At 49.5% G+C, this 21,321-nt stretch overlaps 2 protein-coding genes across 2 annotated transcripts in view; one reads left to right on the top strand and one right to left on the bottom strand.

Annotated features, from left to right (window-relative positions):
- Nucleotides 1-21,321, bottom strand: part of XPA (XPA, DNA damage recognition and repair factor) — a 556,316-nt gene that overhangs the window by 251,126 nt on the left and 283,869 nt on the right. The gene's annotated exons all lie outside the window — the stretch shown is intronic.
- The window catches only part of CCDC180 (coiled-coil domain containing 180), a 61,020-nt gene that overhangs the window by 6,913 nt on the left and 32,786 nt on the right, over nucleotides 1-21,321 (top strand). Inside the window, exons 7-22 of the mRNA XM_049894951.1 lie at nucleotides 997-1,125; nucleotides 1,216-1,326; nucleotides 1,456-1,551; nucleotides 2,766-2,929; nucleotides 5,456-5,575; nucleotides 8,455-8,534; nucleotides 9,724-9,812; nucleotides 11,356-11,478; nucleotides 12,776-12,949; nucleotides 14,698-14,813; nucleotides 16,454-16,580; nucleotides 18,061-18,100; nucleotides 18,230-18,624; nucleotides 18,754-18,807; nucleotides 20,313-20,512; nucleotides 21,081-21,256. Coding sequence (XP_049750908.1) covers nucleotides 997-1,125; nucleotides 1,216-1,326; nucleotides 1,456-1,551; nucleotides 2,766-2,929; nucleotides 5,456-5,575; nucleotides 8,455-8,534; nucleotides 9,724-9,812; nucleotides 11,356-11,478; nucleotides 12,776-12,949; nucleotides 14,698-14,813; nucleotides 16,454-16,580; nucleotides 18,061-18,100; nucleotides 18,230-18,624; nucleotides 18,754-18,807; nucleotides 20,313-20,512; nucleotides 21,081-21,256 — 2,194 coding nt within the window. The remainder of the gene's footprint in view (nucleotides 1-996; nucleotides 1,126-1,215; nucleotides 1,327-1,455; nucleotides 1,552-2,765; nucleotides 2,930-5,455; nucleotides 5,576-8,454; nucleotides 8,535-9,723; nucleotides 9,813-11,355; nucleotides 11,479-12,775; nucleotides 12,950-14,697; nucleotides 14,814-16,453; nucleotides 16,581-18,060; nucleotides 18,101-18,229; nucleotides 18,625-18,753; nucleotides 18,808-20,312; nucleotides 20,513-21,080; nucleotides 21,257-21,321) is intronic.

A 21,321-nucleotide genomic window follows, 5' to 3' on the forward strand; every position in this document is an offset into this window, starting at 1 on the left:
CTTCTTACACACGCCCTCCCTTCCACCCCAGCTGAGAGGTCCTCAGTGGCACACCACGGAGTGGATAGAATCATAGTAGCCATGTGTGAGTGCTTAGTTCCTGCTAGGCTGAGTGCTAAGCTTAGCTCCCTCTAATATTTGGAACAGCCCTGGATGTTAGATACGGCTATTACCACCATTCTGCAGATGAGATCCACAGAGTCTTGCCTGACGTCACACAGTACATAGGGGCCAAGTCAGAACTGGACCCCAGGTCTGATGCCAAAGCCCAGCTTTTGATCTCCCTGCTCAGTCCTACTGATGAGCAGCCAAAGGACTTGGCCTGCCATTGATGGCCTGATGCTTCCTGACCCTTAGCACCTCCCCATACTTGGTTTTCCTTTTTCTCTCTAGAGACCTCATCCCTAGCCATCCTGGTCTCTAGAATGTTCCCTAAAGAAAACCAGCTGTCCTGCCTCTGAGCCTCTTCCCTTCCTGATCCTCTCCAACACCCAGACATCACTTGCGGCCTTTTCCCCTAGTTTTCCTTACCTGCATCACCTAGTCCTAGATTCCTGGAGCTGGCTCTGTAACAGAGCACCAAGAGCATGCTCTTGGTTACCGCTTTCATCTGCAGATCTCAACTAGACACCAGCTGTTCTATAACCCACAAAATCTGTAGCCTTGGTCGTACAGCTGAGCCTCAGTTTCCTTGTCTAAAGTAAACTTGGAATTCTTTAATTTAGCCAGTTCTTTGGTAACTATTTGTCATCCATGGCCCAATGTCAGCACCTATGTCTTAGAATTGTGATGGGAATCAAGTGAGATGAAGGATGAGGGCTCAGCTCAGCGCAGAGCGTCCAGCATATGGTGTGTGCCCCAAATGGTGGCTGCCATCTATACTGTAGTGAGTTAAGTATCAGGAACACATCACTCCTGAGGACTAGGTAATAATTACTATTCTTGAAGACAAGACCATGCCTGGTACTTCCCCATCATCCACCTGGCCTATTTTAGGAAATGGAACCTCTCATCTTGGAGTCGGGAACCCTTTTTTTGAGAAAGCTGGCTGAGTGTGATGAAGACATTGATCATCTCTTCACAAAGGTGGAAAACGACTCCGACCTCCAGGAGTATACCATCCAAGTAGGGCTCCCCTCTTGGCTGGGCCTCCACACCCTTTCCTGCCAGATCCTGCTCCTTCCCTTCTCTCCTTCCCATCTACTCTGTGTTTAGACTCTGTGGGAGCTGCGGGATAAGGTGGCTGAGAAGTGCCTGCTCCGGAAGCAGTGGATTAAGGAGCTGGATGAAACTCTGCACTCGCTTGAGTTCTCAAGAGCTGATAAAGTGAGTTGGCGTGCAGACGGACACCTCACTGGTTTTTACTTGCTGGGTGTGTTCAGCAGTGTCTGTTTCCTTTGAGTTCTTCAGAGGAAGAGATAGTATTAACTATGATGCCTTGTCATTCATTTCTAGCTTAAAGATGTGTTGAAGAAGTATGTGGAAATCATTGAGAAAACTTCCTACCTGATGCAACCTGATGTATATAGACTGATAAATAAAGAAGCCATGGTGAGGGGCGTTCATCTACAGGGAGCTAGCCCATGGGAGAAGGAACAGGACCCCATGACGCCCCAGAGCTTGGTGTCTCAGGAATGGCCTGCTTCTTATATGTAACATTTCAGAGTAACTCAAGTTGGCCTCTTAAGTTTTAGAGTCAGTGCCTTTGTTATTTTAAGCATTTTCTTATAGGAATCTTTCTAAAGTACATCTCATATTTCCCTGCCATCTTAAACCAGGTGTACCTAATCTAGTGTTATGGTTTTGAACATTTTATCGAGTGCCTGCTGTGGGTTGGGCATTAAGCTGGACACACAGTATACAGGGAGACTAAGTTCCTGGTCCAGTGGTGAACCAGGCATGTTGGGAAATGATCACAATACAGTGCGAGGGGCTGTGTCTCAGTTATCTTGTGCCCTGGGTTGGGTGCTGTGATACGGAGTCATCGTCTCAGGGGCTACTGTGATCTCAGGGTTGTTTGCACCCTCTTAGGTGACCACAGCTGCTCTGTTTGTCTAGTTTTTCCAGTTGATCTTGTCCCTAGGCAGAACCATGTTTCTTGAGCGCTTTGAGAAATTTATGGAGGCGTTTTGGATTGTTTCGTGACTGGTGTGGGTTTGGGGTGACTACTCATATTTAAGGGGGATCAGAGATGCTAAACAGAAACACAGCACCACACAATGAGGAAGTATCTCTAGCCCCCACCCCCACACCAAGAGTGCCCATGTGAGAACCACCAGGAGGATGGCTGAAGAATATTCCACTTCTAGCCTTATTTGGTCATTGAGGAAAAAAGAAGGTGCTTGTAACAACCATAGGTGACTGGTCCCTGGTGATGTGAGCACTCTACTTTTGGAACAAAAGCATACAAAAGAGTTAAATACTTAGCCTCACAGGAATGCCTAATGCCTTTCACCTTCCCTAACAAACGATCCTGTCCATGGATAAGTCCTCCAGAAACGCCCCCATCTCCACTGTGGCTGCTCCATCCCAGGCACCTTCCTTGGAGTGCCCACTGACCCCTTGGTGTGCCTAGCATCTCTCAGACCCTGTCACCACCACACTTGACCATCGCCCCCTTGGCCACCGCCCAGCTCAGCCTCAGGCCCTTGGGCTGCGGTTCACCTGGCACCTCTCCAGCCTCCCACCGCCTCTCTCTAACTGAGCTTTTGTCTGACCCATGAGAGCCCTGCCGCATCTAGAACCCTGCCTGCCTGTGACTACAGATCATAAACCAGGCCCTGCTGGGCAACCGGAGGGCCATTGCTCAGCTGTTCCTCAACCTGATGGAGGCCACCCTGCAGCAGGAGGTCAGCAACCACCACCGCTGGCAGGACCTAGTGGACACCTGGAAGGCTCTCAAGAAGGAGGTTCTGGTGCAGAGTTTCAGGTCAGCAGTTGCCTGTGCTGCCCACAGGCCACCCACCCTTGGAGAGTGTGGGGGGTGTGGTCTTCCCTCCAACCCACCTGGGGGCCAGCACTCGCTGGGAGAGTATTCTTTATCCTTTTTTATTCTTACCCTGTTTTTCTGGTGGTAAAGGTAATATGTGATCTTTAAAAAAAAAAAAAAAACCTAGAAATAGATTAAGGTATAAAGAAATTAATAATCACCACTAATCCCTCCACACAGTGAAAAGCACTGTACGGTATTTTCTCAAAGACTTTTTAGGCCCTTAGTGTATATGTGGAGCCCTGGTGATGCAGTGGTTAAGAGCTCCGATGCTAACCAAAATATCAGTAGTTTGAATCCCTCAGCTGCTCCTTGGAAACCCTATGGGGTAGTTCTGCTCTCTCCAATAGGGTCGCTATAAGTTGAAATTGACTCAACGGCAATGGTTTTTTTTTTTTAAGTATGTATGCAATTTTTTATCTTATTTTCTTCATTAACATTATTTCACATGCTTTTTCGGAGTGTGGTACAAATTGTTTAAAAACATCATTGTGAATATCTGCGTAATTGCCACTTTTTACTGCTTCCCATAACCCTGGGTCAAAAAGAGTGGATGTCTTTCAGGCTTTGGCAAGGTGGACTAACCAGTAAGCAAGGTGTGCATGGGCTTACAGTAAGTAAGGTTTGCACAGGCTTAATTGTGTTTACTTACTAATCTGTAGTGCACAGCTTCACATAGGTTTCTCCACATCAGAGAAAAACAGGTGAAATTGTGCACTGCAGATTAGTAAGTAAGCACAAGTAAGCCCAGGCATACCTTGCTTGTTGGGTAATCCATCCCTGGGCTTTGCATACATCTCACCCTTGGTTAGCAAGTTTCACCCATGGGAGGAGGGTGAAGAGAGGGCCATCTCCACCCCACCCCTCCAAGTGATACTTTGGTTAATACCCACACAAAAATCCTGGAGCTTTCAGCCAAAAAGGACGTTTTGGGCCCAGATGCCTGAAGAACATCAAAGAAGTGTCCCTCCGCACTGCCGGTCCTACTGGGGTCAGGAGGTGGAAGACCTGTGTGCACATCTTCCCGAGTAGATGGTAGAAAGCACGAGACTTTCACCAGAGTCTGAAGTGGAGGATAAAGGAAAAGTATACCAAGGCGTGGCTCCACCATTACTTTCCCTGTGACCTTGATCAAGCCACTTGAACATGAGCCTGTCTTTTTCTGTACAAAATGGGCATAATAATGGACCTGGTGGTTAGGGTTTCAGGTGATCCGAGAAGATACTGTATGGAAAGTCCTGGTTCTGGGCCTGGGACTGGGAAGCTGTTACAAACATCAGTGAAGGTCAGCAGTGGTTGCAGTAGCTGACACCTCCTGGCAGTTCCCATGTACCAGGCACGGTGCTCAGGGCTTTGCTTACGTTATTGAGTCCTCACAAGTATGGTATGAGGAACATACCATCATTAGCTCCACTTTAGAGAAGAGGCAACAGAGGCTGGGGGGTGGTGACTTGCCCAAGGTCACAGAGCTGGCAAGTGGCAGTCAGGACCCTGTAGTGAGTTCCAGGAAATTTGGGGCTGATCAAGAAAGAGATATGACCATGAACTAGGGTTGCATAACAGCAGGCAGCATTGGCAGCGGCCTCCAGGGGGCAATCCTCCACAGCAGGAGGCCTGCCAGAGGCAAGCAGTGCAGGGAACCACCAGAAGGGGAAGCCAAAACCAAACCCATTGCTATCGAGTGGATTCCGACTTACAGCGATCTCGATCTTGTAGGACAGGGTAGAACTCCCCCATAGAGTTTCCAAGGAGTGGTTGGTGGATTCCAACTGCCGACCTTTTTTGGTTAGCAGCCAAGCTCTTAACCACTGCGCCACCAGGGCTCCCAGAAGCACCTTAGTGCCCTTATAACTACAGAGTTTTATCTAGTGCTATCAGGTGTTGACCGCAGTTTCACAAAGTACGTAAAACTGGCAGGCTCTATGTGGCTAAAAATCTGCTTATGTGGGCTATTTAAAAAAAGAATTCGATGTGTACAAATTTGAGTTTGGCGCCCACGGACTTTTTTGGGCTAACTGGCCTCAGCTTGCTATGAAGAAGTAAACAACTTGGTGCCAATACAGGAAGGCTATCTTTGCTTCACTTATGTAACAGACCTCCACTAGATCTGTGCCTGTAGGTCTCCCCTCTTAGCCCCTGAACGTCACTAGGGACTCTGGCCTCCCTTCTCCCTCTACCTCCTTCCCTTCCTGTTTTCCTTCTTCTCTCCCGTCCTGTCTTCTTCCTTCCTTCTGCCCTCAGTCCTCCTACTTCCTTCTTCCCTCCTTTTTGTCTTTCTCCCTGCTTCTCCCTCTGTCCCTCCCCTCCTTTCCTGTATGCCAGAGGCCAAGGAGGGCAGGAAGGGGCCTGTGTAAGGGAAGGGGGTGCCCAGGGCTCTGAATGTTTTCCCACGGGTCTCTCCCTCTCTCTCCCACATACCCTACCCCTTCTCTCCTTTCCATGGTGCAAATATGTCTGGCTGCCCAGTGAGTTCATGGCCAGTAAGAGGATCCAGTCTCCTCCAGCCGTGAAGAAGGAGCTGGAGGCCATGCTGAAAACCCAGAAAGCCATGCAGTGGAAACGACTGGAGCACCTCTACATGTTCTGGTACCACAGGAGTCCTGAGGGAGGGGCACATTTTGGGGTCCAGTGGGGAGGTGGCTTTACCATCAACAGAGACCTCACTCCTCAGTCATCCTGCAGACTAGGCTATTTCCTGGTTCTCTAGTTATGGCTGGTCCTCTGGGCCCATGTTCTTGGGCCTTCCAGCCCCATTGATGAGAGAACTTGGCACACTTGCTGCAGAAAGAAGTTGAGTGTGACTGTGGCAAAGAGCTTGAAAAAAGCAATAGTGGGGGTAGCAGGACAGGACCAGAATATGCAGGGCCCGTAGGCCTTGTTAAGGTGTTTGGACTTTTTCCTGAGGCCAACAGGAAACCAAGTGGCTCCATCAGCTTTGCTGCTTGGGAGGGTGGGTTGGAGGCATCCGAGGTTGGAGGCCAGCAGGTTGGTGAGGAGCTGCTGCCATGGAACAGGGGACCTGATAGAGGCTGTGGACGCTCCCTTCAGACGGAAGGCAGTGTGACCCTGAGCCCATCGTAAAGCTGTTCCTTAGGTTGCACCCTGAATGTTCTAGACAACAAAAACCCATTGTCCTTTAGTGAATAGTGTCTACCCTCAGCGGCAAGATGGAGCCTATGTGGTACTTCATGTGTTGGCACAACGGCCCTCCTCTTTCCATGCACCGCCCTCACCCCTTCTACCCTGGTAGCCTTGAGTCACAGGCTCTTCCTCTCTCCCCACCTCAGAGCCTGGGCTCTCCTAAGATGTAAATGATCGTTAGGACCCCACATGACTTGAGCCAGGGAATCTCCAGCAGGGCACCCCCTGCCTGTTCTGCAGCCACGTTTTGATCCAGGTGTGAGATTAACAGAGTGGTTAAAAATCTCAGTGCAAGACGGAGTGCTTTTGTTTTGTATAACTCAGCTTAATTCTGACTCTGAGGTCCCATTCTTCAGCCTGGGCAAAATCTAGTCTTTCTTGGGGCCCCCTCCAGTGAGGCAAACTTCTGGAGTCTCACACAATGCCAGGACTGGGGGCAAGATCTGGTCCTTCACAATTTGTCCTCCCAGATGGGGACTGCCTGATGCTCCCAGACAGTTGGACTCGGGAATCTCAAGGATGCTGCTCTGAGCCCCAGCAGCCCTCAGACCCAAGCAGCCATTTCCCTCCAGGGCCCTGAGTCTGCCTGCTTCTATGATCATGCTGCAAGGAAACAGGAGCCAGGCTGTCACTGCTCTCCTCTGTCCACCGCAGGCCCCCCCCCCCACCCCCCAGTTCTAGAGGGCTTAAAGGGAGACTCAGGTCCTCAGCACTGGCCCCTGCTCTCCAGGTCTGTCATTTCACTCCCACAAATGCCTTCTCTTTCTTTTATCTCATTAGTGCTCCAGGCCCTCCTAAGAGATTAGGCTTTAGAAGCAAAAGCCTGAAAGCCTCCTGGGTTGCTCCCCTTTCTGCTCTGCCACATTCCCCTCACAGGCCTTAAAAAGTGGGGCTGCCTGGCTCCCTGCCTGAATGGAGGGGAGAGAAGGGGCCTGACCCATGACACACGGAGGAAAACGCATGCCTTTGGCTATAGCGGGAGATACATGATGTAATGGCAGTGTCTGCAGGAGGAGCATGGAGCTGGGTGGGGGATTTGACCTGGCCTGGGGGGGCGAGGGATAGCCAACACCATGCAAATTAGAGGCAAGAGAACAATAGCTCCTTTGCAGTGGGAGTACGTAAAGAGGTGAAGTCAAGACACAATTCTAGTGTCCAGAAGTGTGTGCCATGAATACAAGGCTTGTGGACGCAGGCTAAGGTAAAAGTGCGAAGGCTTGATCATAGAATTCCAGCGAACTTCAAGAGGGAACGTTCGGGTTTGTGGTTTGTGCCAGGAGGCCTTTACAGTGCTTGCAGAGCACACCTTGTAGGTGACACCATTCCTACTTGACTTCTCAGGTAGCTTAAGCAACCTTCTAATCATGCCAGAGGAGCTGTCCCGAGGAACTGCCTTGTTTGGCAGCAGGGGGTGACCCACAGCCTATCCTGATTCTCATCTCCAGGCCCTTCCTCTAGAAACTTCAGGACTCCTTGTACCTGGCAGAGAGCCTAGCTTTCTGCTCACATGCAGGCCTGCAGGCATGTGAGTGGTGATGACAAAGGGGTTGGGAGTCTTGCCGAGATTCCTCATGGATTGTTCTGGCCCCAATAAGTATATGTGCATATAATTTTTAAATACTTTTTTGATCTGGGGCCTTGGCTAGAACACCTGTGACCTCTGTCCACGTGGTCTCTCAGCCTCCAAGAGGCTGGCTCAGGCTCATTTACCAAATGGCAGAAGAGTCCCCTGCAGCAAGACAGGGCAAGCCCCAATGCACAAGTCCTTTGAGGTGTCACATTCACTAATGTTCTGTCAGCCAAAGCAAGTCACATGGCCAAGTCCAGATTCAAGGGATGGAGATTAGAGTCCATCTCTTTATGGGAGGAGTCCTTGATATTTTGACCACTTTTCTATCTGCCATACTATTACTTAATGACTTCAGATTATGATTTAATGTTGTTTATTTAGACATTTTGCTATCGTTGTATATGAAGGTTATGATTTCTTGTGTTTATAAGGAATACTGTTAGTGAACATCTTAATGCATAAAATTTTATCTGGATTTTATATTATCTCAGATTAGGTTCCTGGAAGTAGAATTCCTTGGCCAAATGATACAAATAGCTTACTTTTTCCCATTAAGAAATTTCAGTTTTCTTTTGCCAAGAGATACTTTCAGGAGATTTTTTTTTTGGCACCAGGAAATCCCCAGGAGGTCACTCTGTTCTTCAGACTTTAGTTAGATAATACTCTGGAGCTATGTTCCTTAAAGATGCTACTGATTTTTTAAAGTACACGTTTTATTCAAGTGTGGCTTACTCGCCATATCTTCCTTCTCCAGTGAGCTTCTGCCCCCTGTTTACAGCCAAGATCGGCTGACTGAATGGTATTCTTCTCTTGTCGCCCTGAATAAGCAACTGGGTGAGTGATGTTTACAGGATTCCACCCGGGTCTCTCCAGGGCTCTGCTCAAGTAGTAGCTTTGTAGTAACTCGAAGCATTCAGTGACCATTTATTTGAGATTCTGTTATGAACTCAGGAAGTAGGGGGCAAGTTCATCCTGGGGCAGGAGGGAAGCGGGTGTGGAGGGCAGAGTGAGCTGAGGCTCACAGAGCTGAGCCTTTGGGAAAAAGAGAAGGAGGCAGGGAGGCTGGAAGACATAGAGGGCCAGGCTGTGTAGGCCATCAGCCATGTGAAGGAGCCTGATTTCATCCTGAGGGCACTAGGAGCCCATTGGAGGGTTTTGAACTTGGTCACAAGTTGCGAATGGATCAGACAGTGGCAGGAGTGGAAGCAGGAGGACCTAGCAGGGGTCTGTCACAGAGACTTCTCGGGAAGGGTGGGGATGCTCTGATCTGGGAAGCGACCCTCCAGATGGGAGCAAGTGACCTGGAGAGCATCTCCTCTCCGGTCCAGTGTGTATCTCCTCTTCCTAGTGTACTAAATCTACACCCAAGCACCGCCCACCCTTCCCCTCCTCCACAGCCTTTGTCAAAGAACAACCACCGTAGCATCTTTGTGTTGTCTTTCAGTTTCTAGAAACTGCCAGGAGCACTGAACTTCAGAACCATGACTGGCTTGTGGCTTTGCTTATCTTAGACACCAGGAGTCACACTGAGTTTATTATAAACTGGGAAGCAATAGCGAGGAGGGAGAGTAGAAAAGAAATAAGAAAATAAGTTTCCAAGCATTCTGCTAGTCCACCGCATCTTAAGGAATCAAGCACAGACATGATCTGTGAACTTGCATTAATTTGCACCAGAGTTCCTGTTGTATGGCTTGACGGGATTCCCCCCCCGCCAAAAAAATTTGCTAGCCTTGAAACTGAGTTAAGAGTCGGAGCCAGAATGGGACCAAAATGAATTCAGAAAAGATAAAGACAAGCTCCTCATCTGAGGCCCTTGTCTTTGGGTGTCAGAGACTGTGGGGGAGAGCCCATCACTGGATCTGAGTAGGGACTACTGGTCTTGGATTCCATCAGTATAGCTATGGAGGCACTTTGCTGGGGAAAAGCTGCTTCCCTTTGCCAAAGAGCAACTCCTTTTTCTGACTTCCTCTCTTCTGGAAGAGAGAGCTGACATGTTTTGTTTCCATACCTTCCTCCCCCGGAGACACCTACCACGTGGACTGCATGATGCGAATCCGCCAGCAGTACGAGAAAACCTGGCAGGAGTGCCTGGCCCAGGTGCAGAAGTGCAAGGTGGGCTCCCCCTGCCCTGGGCCCTGAGACAGTGAACTAAGGGGATGGAGCACCAATGTTCTCCTCCCTGGCTCTGTCATCATTCCTTCTGCAGCCTCATCCCCCCACCACACACACCCCTTCACCCTGCAGCCCCAACTCCCTACTTTTCCTTCCTCACACGCCCCAGGCTGTCACTGGCCTCTGGGCCTTCTGGTGCTCTGTTCTCTCCACCTGGGATGTTCTTCCCTCCCTGCACACCCCAGCTATTTCCACCCTTCCCTTGTGTTTTCGCCTCACATTACCTCTTCCAGGAAGCCTTGCCTGACCCCACAGATGACGTTATGTGATCTCTGATCACCCCAGACCTCACCCTCCAAATCACTTGTCACAGTTGATGTTCTTTATTTAATAGAGGAGGTATCATGGGGTTATTTCCAATTTTTTGTTTTTATGAATAGTGCAGCTGCTCCTGTCAAGCCCAGCTTTTCTCTCCACTCTGCCCGCCTCTGTAATAGGGTGAGACAGTGCACTCTGCTGCAAACCCCTTCAATGATGATGACTGGTATTCTGGAGTGGGAAATATTTTGCCAAAATGTCCCCTCCTGCCCCCCACCTCCACCCCTACCCCACCTTAGTAAAACCTTTTAGATGAAAAACTCAACAAAGATATAATGGGGTTGAAGGTGGTCTAAACTCCCGGGGGGTGGCAGTAGAAGGCCCCAAGCAATGAGGGCCCAGTCTGCTGCCCCCAGAGAAGCTGCTTTCGGCTCCGCTGCTAGCCAGGGAGCCGTGCACCCTCCAGCACCTATACTCACCAAACCCTACAAGGTCCTGGGGTGCAGGTGCCAGGACGAGAAGACCGAGTTTGTGAAAGGTCCAGGGCTGCCCATCTCCTCTGTGGCCTTAGGGCAGCCGTGCAGCCTCTCAGTCACCTCAGAAGTAAAAGCTGCAGGGAGAGAAGCGTGCTCAGCTTTGCTGACTCCTTGGGTTCCCTCTGTGGGGCGCATATAGGGGAGGAATGCCTGTACTCCCCCAAAAGTCCACCAAGACTGACCGAGGGTGCCTGGTATTTCTGTTCATCCACTTTGGAAGTAAGCAACTAGAGAAAATTTGAATTTGGGGGAGGTCTCATTGTGAATTTTGTGCATACTTTGATATACTGAGAGGTTGCTTTTCACATGGCATCATTCAAGGCTACAGAAAATGTGAGCCCATGTCCGGCTTGCAGCCACACCGAGGCTGTGTAGGATGGCTGTTTATGCCTGTTGGCGTGGCCTCCACCATGTTACTTCACTTCTCTGAGCATCGGTGTCCTCGCCTGTTACCCAGGGCTGCTGAGTACCCCGCCATGGGGACCTGGCTGTACCACATGGTGCATCATGCTCCCAGCACCTGGACACAGTGCACAGTGCATGAAAATGGGCTGGTCTATCATGACTAGGGCTTCCCAGAGGGTCCTAGAGATGGGGTGGGGGTGGGGGACTAGGAGAAGGAGCAGGCTCTGAGGTGAGGGCCAAGCCTACTTGTGCCTTCAGCTAGGCTCTGCCTCGGACTTTTCCAGAATCAGCTGCTGGACTGGAAAGCTTTCACCGAGGAGGAGGCAGGGAACCTGGTGAGCCCGTCCTTCTTCCAGATGGTGGGTGTGCTGCAGAGCAAGGTGGAGGAGGAGCTGGAGTTCATGGATGTGAGTAGCTGGGAACCCGCCAGCTGGGAGCAGGGCAGTGGGCATGGGCACCTCAGGTCGCCGGGGTGTGAGGAGAGGGCTAGTCTGGGGCCTCTGACACAGTATGTCTTGTGTGTCCATTCACCGTTGTCATCAGTAGCTCCTCTAGGACCAGGTCCTCCACACCGGGAGCTCTAGACCCCGAGAGCTTCCCAGCAGCCATTCCTGACTCTGGACACTGAAGAGCTACAAAGGAACAATAAGCCCCCACCCATAAGACGTTTATAATCTTGAGCCGAAAAACCCCAGAACCAAACCCATTGCCGTCGAGTCAATTCCGACTCATAGCGATGCTATAGGACAGAGTAGAACTGCCTCATAGGGTTTTAAGGAACAGCTGGTGGATTCGAACTGCTGACCTTTTGGTTAGCAGCTAAGCTCTTAACCACTGTGTCACCAGGGCTCCATAATCTGGAGCAGGGGTTGACAAATAGTTTCTGTAAAGGGCCGAGTAGTGAATATTTTAGACTCTGCGGGTCATGGGGTTTCTCTGTAACTTCTCAACCCTGCCACTGTTGCACAGAAGTAGCCATAGACAATATGAAAGTGAGTGGGTGTGGCTGTGTCTCAATCAGATTTATCTATGGACACTGAACTTTGAATTTCATATCATTTTCATGTGTCACAAAATACTATTCTTTTGATTTTTTTCAACCATTAAAAAACGTAAAACCTATGCTTAGCTCACAGGGCTCTTCAAAAACAGATGGAGGGCCAAAGTTGCCAACCCCTGGTTCAGATGAGGATATGAGACACATATATTAAAAAACAACAGCCCATAACAACAACAAAAAAAAGGTGAAGAGTGATGGTGTTTAACAGCAGAGGGAGGATTTAGCCCAGACTCGAGTCGAGAATTCCAAAGAAGGAAACCCTCTCAGGCCAATTTCATTGTTGCCTGCCTGCATGTCCAGGAGTGTCTAGCGTTGATTCTTCCATCTCCTAGGCCCCAAATGCCATCTTCTGCCTGTCAATGGCTACAGTCGGACATAGGACAGGTCTAGATCTGACTTCAGGGTCAGTGGGCTGAGGGGTGACATTGGAGAAGACCAGCGGTGACATGCCCCTGAGGAAGGAGGGTGGTGGCATAGGTGTAGCCCAGAAATTGAGCTTGGGGGATGATGCCCAGGCAGGGATGGCCAGTCCTCAGAGACATGGGGCCTCCTCTGACAAGCCACGGGACCCCTGTGGATGGGACCCTCCTTCTTGACTGGGGCCTTGGCCTCTCAACTCCCTTCTCTGGGTTCTGTCACGACAGAACTCCTTCGAGGTCCTGGCAAAGCAGACGGAGCGGCAGAGCCTGGATCTCTTTAGGTACTTCCAGGATGCTATACAGCTGTGGGAGGCCCACTGGAGCGTGCTGTCGGTGCAGGAGCTGGAGCTTGAGAAGAGGATGGAGCAGCATCGGCAGAAGCAGAGCCAGGAGAATCAGGTGCAGCCGCTGCCACCCCAGGGCCAGCTATACCCCTGAGACGGTCAGCCTAGAAACTTGGCCAGCTTCATTCATTCATTCAGTGTGCACTTACCAAGCACCTGCTACGTGCCAGGACTAAGGATACAATGGTCATCAAAAGAGGGGCTACACCCACCCTGCCCCTCCCACTACGAACTCCTGGCCAGCAGAGAGGGTAGACACTAGACACCTCCTGGGAAAGAGTCCAGGACTTTGGAGGGCCATAGTTGGAGGGTATTGGTGGGTGGAGAGGGCCTGGAATGGGGTGAGGGAGGGGAGAAGGTGAGGGCCTGACTGACCTATGGCCCAGGCCCCATGTATGACAGTGAGGCCCAGTGGCATGTCCAGGAGGGTCTCTCTAAGGCCTTTGTGAGTGAAAGTGGCATCACGGTCTAGGCTGAGCCATCCTGGGAGGGCCATCCCTGGACCCAGTGGCCAGGGTCCAGTGGCTGTGGCAGTCTTCTGTTTCCTTCAGCTATAAGAGCCCACAGCAGCATTCTTCCCAGTAGATACAAAATCCTGGATGGCAAAACCAGCATTTCCATTAAGCTCCTAAGCCCCAGAGTTAAAACTGCCCATTTCCTCCAGAAAGCGTGGGCCAGGCTAAGGGCCCAGTGGTTCAGTGGGGTTCGGGGATGAACAGGGCAGCCCTAGCCCCCAGTAGGCAAAGAGCCATCAGACTCCAGAGGAGCAGGTGAGTGAGTGCCAGAGTGCCTGGACCCGTCAGCCTCGTCCTCACAGTGGAGGTTAACAGGGGTTGGGCATGCGGGACAAAAGGCAGTGATTACCCACCAGAACAGGAGGCCCAGGTCTGTGGCCAGCAGTCTCCTTCTGGTGGGGACCCCCGGGAAGCCAGGTGAGGGTTAGAGGGAGCCAAGCACGCTTGTTGGGTATTTCATGACTTCTGAGAGTCCACGGAATTGCTTTCTTCCACTATATCCAGATTGCTCAAGAGAAATCATTCTTGGCATCATGGAGAGGCATAAGGAAAGATTATAGTTTAGCAATAGAGTGCAGGGTTCCCCCTTTTAAAGATGGTAAAATTGAGGATATTGAGATGAAGGAAAAAAAAAAGATCCTAGTCCCAAATGTAAAACCGCAAGCTATGAAACTTGTACAGATGGGGTTGTTGAGGCTCTGCTTGGCCATGAGGCTGGGTAGAGAGCAGAAGAAATCTCCCCGAGCCTGTGTAGTGGGTCCCTGGATCTAAGAGTATCTGTTAGAGAGTATGTGAAGGACAGACAGACAGATTGGAGGCTATGGAGCATCTGCTCCTGACCAGTGCCTCTTCTTCCCAGGAGAACCGTGGTACCCCCCGATCCTGCCTCCATCCAGCACCTAATTTCAAGTGTGACTGTGAGAATGAGCAGGTGCCATGAGAAGGTGTGGAGGGGCCTGAGCAGGCAGGGTGGGGTCATGGACATGTCCATGAGGATGCACATCTGAGCTGGGGAAGGAAGAGCATTCTAGACAGAGAGAAGAGTGTGGAGGTGGTAGAAGGGAGAGAAGGCCCAGGGGACCAGAGTGGAGAGAGTGGGGATGAAGGTGAACCTGATGTCCCTTTTGTAGAAAAGAAAGTCCTGGGCTTGCCCCAGGAGAGTGGCCCTCAGTTTGGGCAGGGCCTCTGCAAGGCAATAAAATGCTATGAGTTTGGTTTCTGCTCTGGTAGCCAACCTGCAGCCCCCCAAAACACATCTGCTTCTTCTTGTTTTGTGGACTGCTACCAGGCCCAGGAAGCCAACCTAGATAAGCTTTTGGACCAACTGAGGCAACAAAGCCATGAGCAAACACTGAGGAATCAGCTGGAAAGGGTCAAAGAATTCCTGAAGAACATGAAATTAAGGTAGGTAGACGAGGCCCCCCGAAACCAGAAGAAGATGGCCTGGAGTTCATGTCCAAGCTCATGGACATGATGGTCCAAGGGTGTGCTCAGCAGGGTGGAGTTTAAAATGTTTGCCTGTAACTTTGGAGAATGTTGTGGTCCTTTGCAGCTCTGCTATCAGCTAGTGCAGTAGCTTCAGGGAGAAAGTGTTACACTGATCTGAAAAGTTGATGGAGAAGTTTTAAGGCAATGCAAACTGAAGATCAGGAGCATGGGCTCCTCTCCTACTTTAAAAATGTGTAACATATAAGCTCTCTGTTAAAGAAAACAAAAGCCAGCCAGTGCAAACATGTGGAAACTTTCTCCACATTCCTGCCCAAATACGTGAGAATATACATATATATAACCTCAGACACATTGCCGTCGAGTGGGTCCTGACCCATAGCAACTCTGTAGAACAGAATAGAACTGCCCCATAGAGTTTCCAAGGAGTGGCTGGTGGATTTGAACTGCCAGCCTTTTGATTAGCAGACAAGCTCTTAACCACTGGACCACCAGGGCTACGTATAAATATTTACACACAAGTATTCTTTAAATACAAGTTGGATTATACTATGCACATTGTTCTGTAGGTGTAGATATATTTCAACTTTTAAATGACCGTATAGAATTCCTTAACATTGTTTAATGTGGATGCTTCTTAATGATTTAATCATCCTCCAGTTGATTAGCTTTTTTTAGATCGGTTTCAGTTTCTCAATTTTACACACAGTTCTGTGTGAACTTCCTTGTGTCTTTGTGCCCTTGTACAACTCATTCATTATGCTGCATTCGCAGGAAAGGAATTGCACTGCCAAACTGATTGCAGTGTTTAGATTTAGAAGCATAACTTCAGGTAAATAAGGAACCCCTGAGCCTTGGTTCCTTACCTGAAAAACAAAAATAGAAGCCTGGGCCTTGGACACTTTGAGGGTTTGGAGGGTTGATGCAGGCAAAGCCCCAGGATGGCTAGGACAGTGAGCAGGAAATGAATGAGAGCTCCTATCACAAAAAGACGAGGTAGTGATGGTTCAGTAGTAGAATTCTTTTCCTTCCATATGGGAGACCCAGGTTCAATTCCCGGCCAATGCATCTCAAACTTAGCCACCACCCATCTGTCGGTGGAGGCTTGCATGTTGTTATTATGCTGGACAGGTTTCAGTGGCGCTTCCAGATTAAGATGGACTAGGAAGAAAGGCCTGGTGACCTACTTCTCAAAATCTGCCAATGAAAACCTTATGGATCTGCAACTGGTCATGCGGATGGTGCAGGACCAGGCAGAGTTTCATTCCACTGTGTATGGGGCTGTCATGAGTCGGGGCCCAACTCGACGTCAGCTAACAGCAACAGCAACAATCACAACGAGCAGAGAACTTCTCCCCTGTATGTTTTCGAAGTTTTCTACAGAGAGCATGTATTTCTTGTATAATCAGAAGAATAGCAAAACAAAACCAGGAATTGTTACTGTTGAAGAGAAACCCAGGCCCTAGCTCTCCGCAGCTCGAAAGACCAAATTTGGCCCTGCCTCTTTGGGGTCAGCAGCACTGCTCCTGGCCCTGGGTCTCTTCCACACAGCTGACCACCCTCCTCCTTAGACAGTGGTCTCACTACCCACGTTGCAGGTATGAAAGTTTTCACTGCATCCTGACAAAAGAAGTGATGGAATATCCAGGAATGATACTGAAAGAGCTCAATTCCTACAGCTCCGCCCTCAGCCAACACTTCTTCGTTCGCGAGATCTTTGAACAGGTATGGAGAATACACCTGGCTGCTCCCAAGACGCAAAAGGGAGGAGATGACTTTTTGTTCTCCTCTGCTGAGATTAACTGCACTTTGGGCCTCAAGGAGTAAGAAGATGAACGTGTCTCTAAAAGAGACCATTTCTTTGTCAGTGTAAAGGAGGTCGAAGGGCTCAGAATGCAGGGCTCGTGGCTTGAATGGGATTGTAATGACAAGGGTTATTTATATGACACTTTAAGTTTCGTTCATCCCGTGCATCATGGCCAATAATCCTAAAATACAGCTCTGACCTACTGTGTTGCTCAATGTCCCTCACCAACTCTCCACCCCCTACCAAACCCTACCCACAGTACTTCAATGGCCATATAGGCCGCCACACTCTCCCACCTTTACTCTCCCACCTTTACTCTCCCTAGTTTGCAAACTCATCCCCCTTCCTGCATGTGCCTCCTGCTGGTCAACCCTTCCTCATGTGGCTGCCTCTTCTGGGATCCTTTCCTTGTGCCACCACATGTCCCCAACCCACCCATACTGCCAGCCCGCTTCCAGCAGCCACCCTCCTTGACCCCTCATTTCACCTCCATCCTGCCCTGCCAACACCTCTCCCCTCTCTGAATGTGCTTGTATGTTGCTGGTTGATGTCAAATTCAATTCAGAGCATCCAACTAGAATGTGTTTCCTGAAGGGCGGGTATGTCTTATTAGTTTTATTTCACTTCTTTTGCCCTTAGCACAGCCTTGCATGTAATTCTGACTCAGCAAATGCTCCCTTTGGTGAATGTGTGAATACCTGGGATATCCAGAGTTTGGCTGTTTCCCCATAGATCAGCCAGAGTCCTGCATGGCCAGAGAGCTGACATGCTTGTGGCTGGCACCAGACCTGTCCATAGGTTTCCTATATGCATGGGATACCCAATTCCTTCTTAGAGAATCCCTCTCCTCTCCCTGTTCCTATTGCTTATACACGCTCCCTGTGATACTAATGGGAAGGTTGGCAGTTTGAACCCACCTGGAGGTACCTCAGAGGAAAGGCCTGGTGATCTGCTTTTGAAAGATCATGACCTTGAAAACCCTATGGAGCGCAGTTCTACTTTGCAACACATGGGGCCTCCATGAGTTGAAATTGACTCAACAGCAATTGGTTTTTTTGGTTATAGGTTGAATATTACTATACTGAACACTTTTTTATTATAATATTTCAAGGTGGAGGGCCAAATATGAGTTTATAATTTCTTGCTCTTTGTCCCAGATCACTACCAAAAATGTATCAGAAGAGGTATAATTCCTTTAATGCCCAAGGTGCTGACTGAGTTTTCTAGTCTGTTTGGGATTAAGAAAAACACACCCTTGGGTTGGGACCATGCTGAAATAAATTGGCCAAGGCCTGCATCCAGTGTTGAAGGAGAGGGACAGGCCCTTCTACTTAAGAAAAAAAGAAGCATTTGGAAGTGGCCCTCTGGTCACTATGTGTCCTGTTCTTTTCCTTGTAGAACCTGGATGGGGAAGTCTTTTTCAGACTCAGGGAACCAGGTAACACTTTCACAGTTCAGGTCTGGCTCTTGCTGACCTTGCTCGTGGATGTTTCTGGGGTGGGGAAGCCTAACCTGGGTTGTATTGCTAACCTGTTTTTCCCTGTGCCCTGGTGTTTGTTGTCAACAGAAACCAACGAAAAGCGCTTTCAGGAGAGAGTGCGAAACCTGAGGAGAAAACAAAGCGCTACCGGTGAAAGAAGCAAAAATGAGGAAAGCCTAAGTAGAGGGGCAAGTTCCCCCAGGCCAGAAGAAGAGATGGAAGAGATGGAAAGAGAAAAATATCAAGAAACCAACCCCTTCGTAAATGAAGAGATGCTGAGCCAGCCAGAAAAATCTGTTCTGTTTGACAAGAGGGCTGAGTCCAGAGAGGGCTCTATTCAAGGGTTAGAGGAGACACAGGTTCACAAAGAGAACACCTCAAAACCATTCCTGACTGAGGAAAACATCATGGCTCAGGAAGAGGAGGAAGAGGGCCTAGAGGAGGAGGAGGAGGAGAAGGAGGAGGAGGAGAAGGAGGAGAAGGAGAAGGAGGAGGAGGAGAAGGAGGAGAAGGAAAAGGAAGAGGAGGAGAAGGAGGAGGAGGAGAAGGAGGAGGAGGAGGAAAACCAGGAGGAGGAAGAGGAGGAGGAGGAGGAGGAAAACCAGGAGGAGGAGGAGGAGGAGGAAAAAGAAAAGAAAGAAGATGAGAGTGCATCCGCAGACGAGGTAGGCTAGCAACGGATTTGCTCTTTGGTCTGAGAAATTTTGCCATGTTCTTCTGTGTGTGTCCCTAAAACAAGCTGAGGTCCTCCGTGGCCCAGCCTCCGTGGAGGGACATGACAAAGAATTACAAAGGCATTCATGCCCTTTCTCTTTTTGTCAGCGGGAATCCAATTCTTAACTCACGGCAATACTTTCTACAGATTCCTCTTGCTCTCCTCATGTCGCATCCTGCAACCTGCTCTGGGGTCACCCTCAACTCTGGGGTCACCCTCATCTCTCTCCAACCCTCTCCCTTTATCAGCCCCTCTTTATTGTGTAATGGAGTCCCTGGGTAGCACAAATGGTTAAGCGCGTGGCTACTAACTGAAAGGTTGGTGGTTGGAATCTGCCCATAGGCACCTCAAAAGAAAGCCTTGGCGACCCTCTTCCAAAAGATCACGGCCTTTGAAAACCGTATGGAGCAGTTCTGCTCTGAAACACGCGGGCTCACCATGAGTCAGAATCAACTCAGCAACTCTTTTTTGTTTTTTTAATTGTGTAAGTCAACTTAGCCTCCTTGGGTGAGAGAACCCTGGCTTACCCCAGTCTCGCCACTCCTTCTCTCTTCCCATTCTCTGACTGCGTAACACAAAAGAGCCATCGCCATACTGGCAGACAGAACTCTGCTTAGAGAACAGGGAAGGGACTCATATTAATAAATCTTTTCCTCAAAACATATTCAAATTCACAGAACAACAACTGGAAGCCCATAACCATAGAATTGCAAATGATACTTTTTCCTCTATTGCTTTGTGGGCATTGGCACATGAGAATTCTTTTTGAGCAGGGATCCCAAACTCAAATGCCCACAGGCATGTAATAGAAAAGGGGTCTGGAGACCAAGCGTAAGATAGTGAGGAGTGGTGGAGACTGCAGTCCTCACTCAGCCCCGGACAGTGATGCCCTATGGGAATGCAGACTCAGATTTGCCAGATTTCCTGAGAGAAATCAGAATCCAGATTTTTTACATGGGGGCTCTCAATTCTAAAAAGCACTACATGAGCCGGGGTGGCGAGGGGGATCGGTGGTTCAGTGGTAGAGTTTTTATCTTGTGTGTCAGAGACCTCAGTTCAATTTCTGGCCAGTGCACGTCATAAGCAGCCACCACGCATCTCTCAGTGGAGGTTTATGTGCTGCTGTGATGCTGAACAGGTTTCAGCAGAGCTTCCAGACCAAGAAGGACTAGAAAGAAAGGCCTGGCGTTCTACTTCAGAAACCCAAACAATGAAAACCCTATGGATCACAATAGACTGATCTGCAACTGATCATAGGGATGGCACAGGTTTTGTTCCACTGTGCATGGGGTCACCCTGAGTTAGGGGCCAACCTGGTGGCAACAAACAACAACAACAACCTGGGAGAGGGGCTGTAGGCAGATTTGGCCCACAGGTCACTAGTCAAGGAAAGTGTGGTTGGGATCCTAAAATATATTTAAGGATGCCAAGTCTAAAGGCTTGTTATCTGCTTAGGCCAGCGCCAAGGAGGACATGGAGTCCTTCACGACTTCCAGTGGGAACACATATTTCGTCTTCCTGCCCCTGGAAGAAAAAGAGTGTTGCAGGAGGCCCCATTCCTACCACTCGGCCACGCTCTCCAAGGACGCTTGCGATGCCAAATTCTTACAACATGTGATCATTCCATCCAGCCTACTTTCAGAAATTAAGAAGAAGTGAGTAGAAGAACTTTTTATTTTCCTTCTTTTGTCCTCGGTTTCATTAACTAAGTGGAATATTGTAACATTGGACTAGTTTCAGCTGGGAAAAGCAAAGGTGTAACTACGGGGAGGGGTGAGGAACACAGTAAAAAATAGCTAATGTCCAGGAATTAGTCTTTGCAGTTGGCAGTATCCAATGTGTGGGTGACACTCTGTGCCCCTCCCAGGTTCACAGAGCTTCCCCCGCCCTCCTGTCCAAAGGAGGCTGCTGGGCTACATCTATCAAAATTACAAGTGTATTTACATTTTGATTCAGCACTCCCAGTTCAAGGAATCTACTAGGAATGCCTCTACACTGGACGTATGTACGAGGTTATTCACTGCAGCCTTTTTTGTAAGACCAAAAGACAGGGAACAATCCACCTTCCTGAGGGAGGGGTTTGATTACATGAATTATGGTCCATCCACATAATGAAATACGCGATAGTTGGGGGGAAAAAAGGCTCAGAGTGTGCCAATGTGGAAAAGTCCCTTGCTGGTCCTGACTGAGGTCAGGGTTGACCCTTGCCGGTCTCTCCCCTAGGCTGCGACTTGGCTTTTTTGAGCACCTTGAGAAATGGTTTGACCAGTGTGCCATCAACGTCCGGGTCATTGTGGCCACCAAGCTTGAGGAGCTGGAGTCGGAGCTGGAGCTGCGTCTGCACCTGCACCAGCCCAGAGCCCAGCACATTGAAAGAGACATCCATAACGTCAGGGCAGGTAGAGATTCCACCTGGGAAGGCCCCCTCCCCCTCCCTGCCCAAATCCTCCTGTATCACGTGCCT

Source organism: Elephas maximus, chromosome 9 (assembly GCF_024166365.1).
Source record: "Elephas maximus indicus isolate mEleMax1 chromosome 9, mEleMax1 primary haplotype, whole genome shotgun sequence".
In the NCBI taxonomy this organism is placed as follows: Eukaryota; Metazoa; Chordata; class Mammalia; order Proboscidea; family Elephantidae; genus Elephas; species Elephas maximus.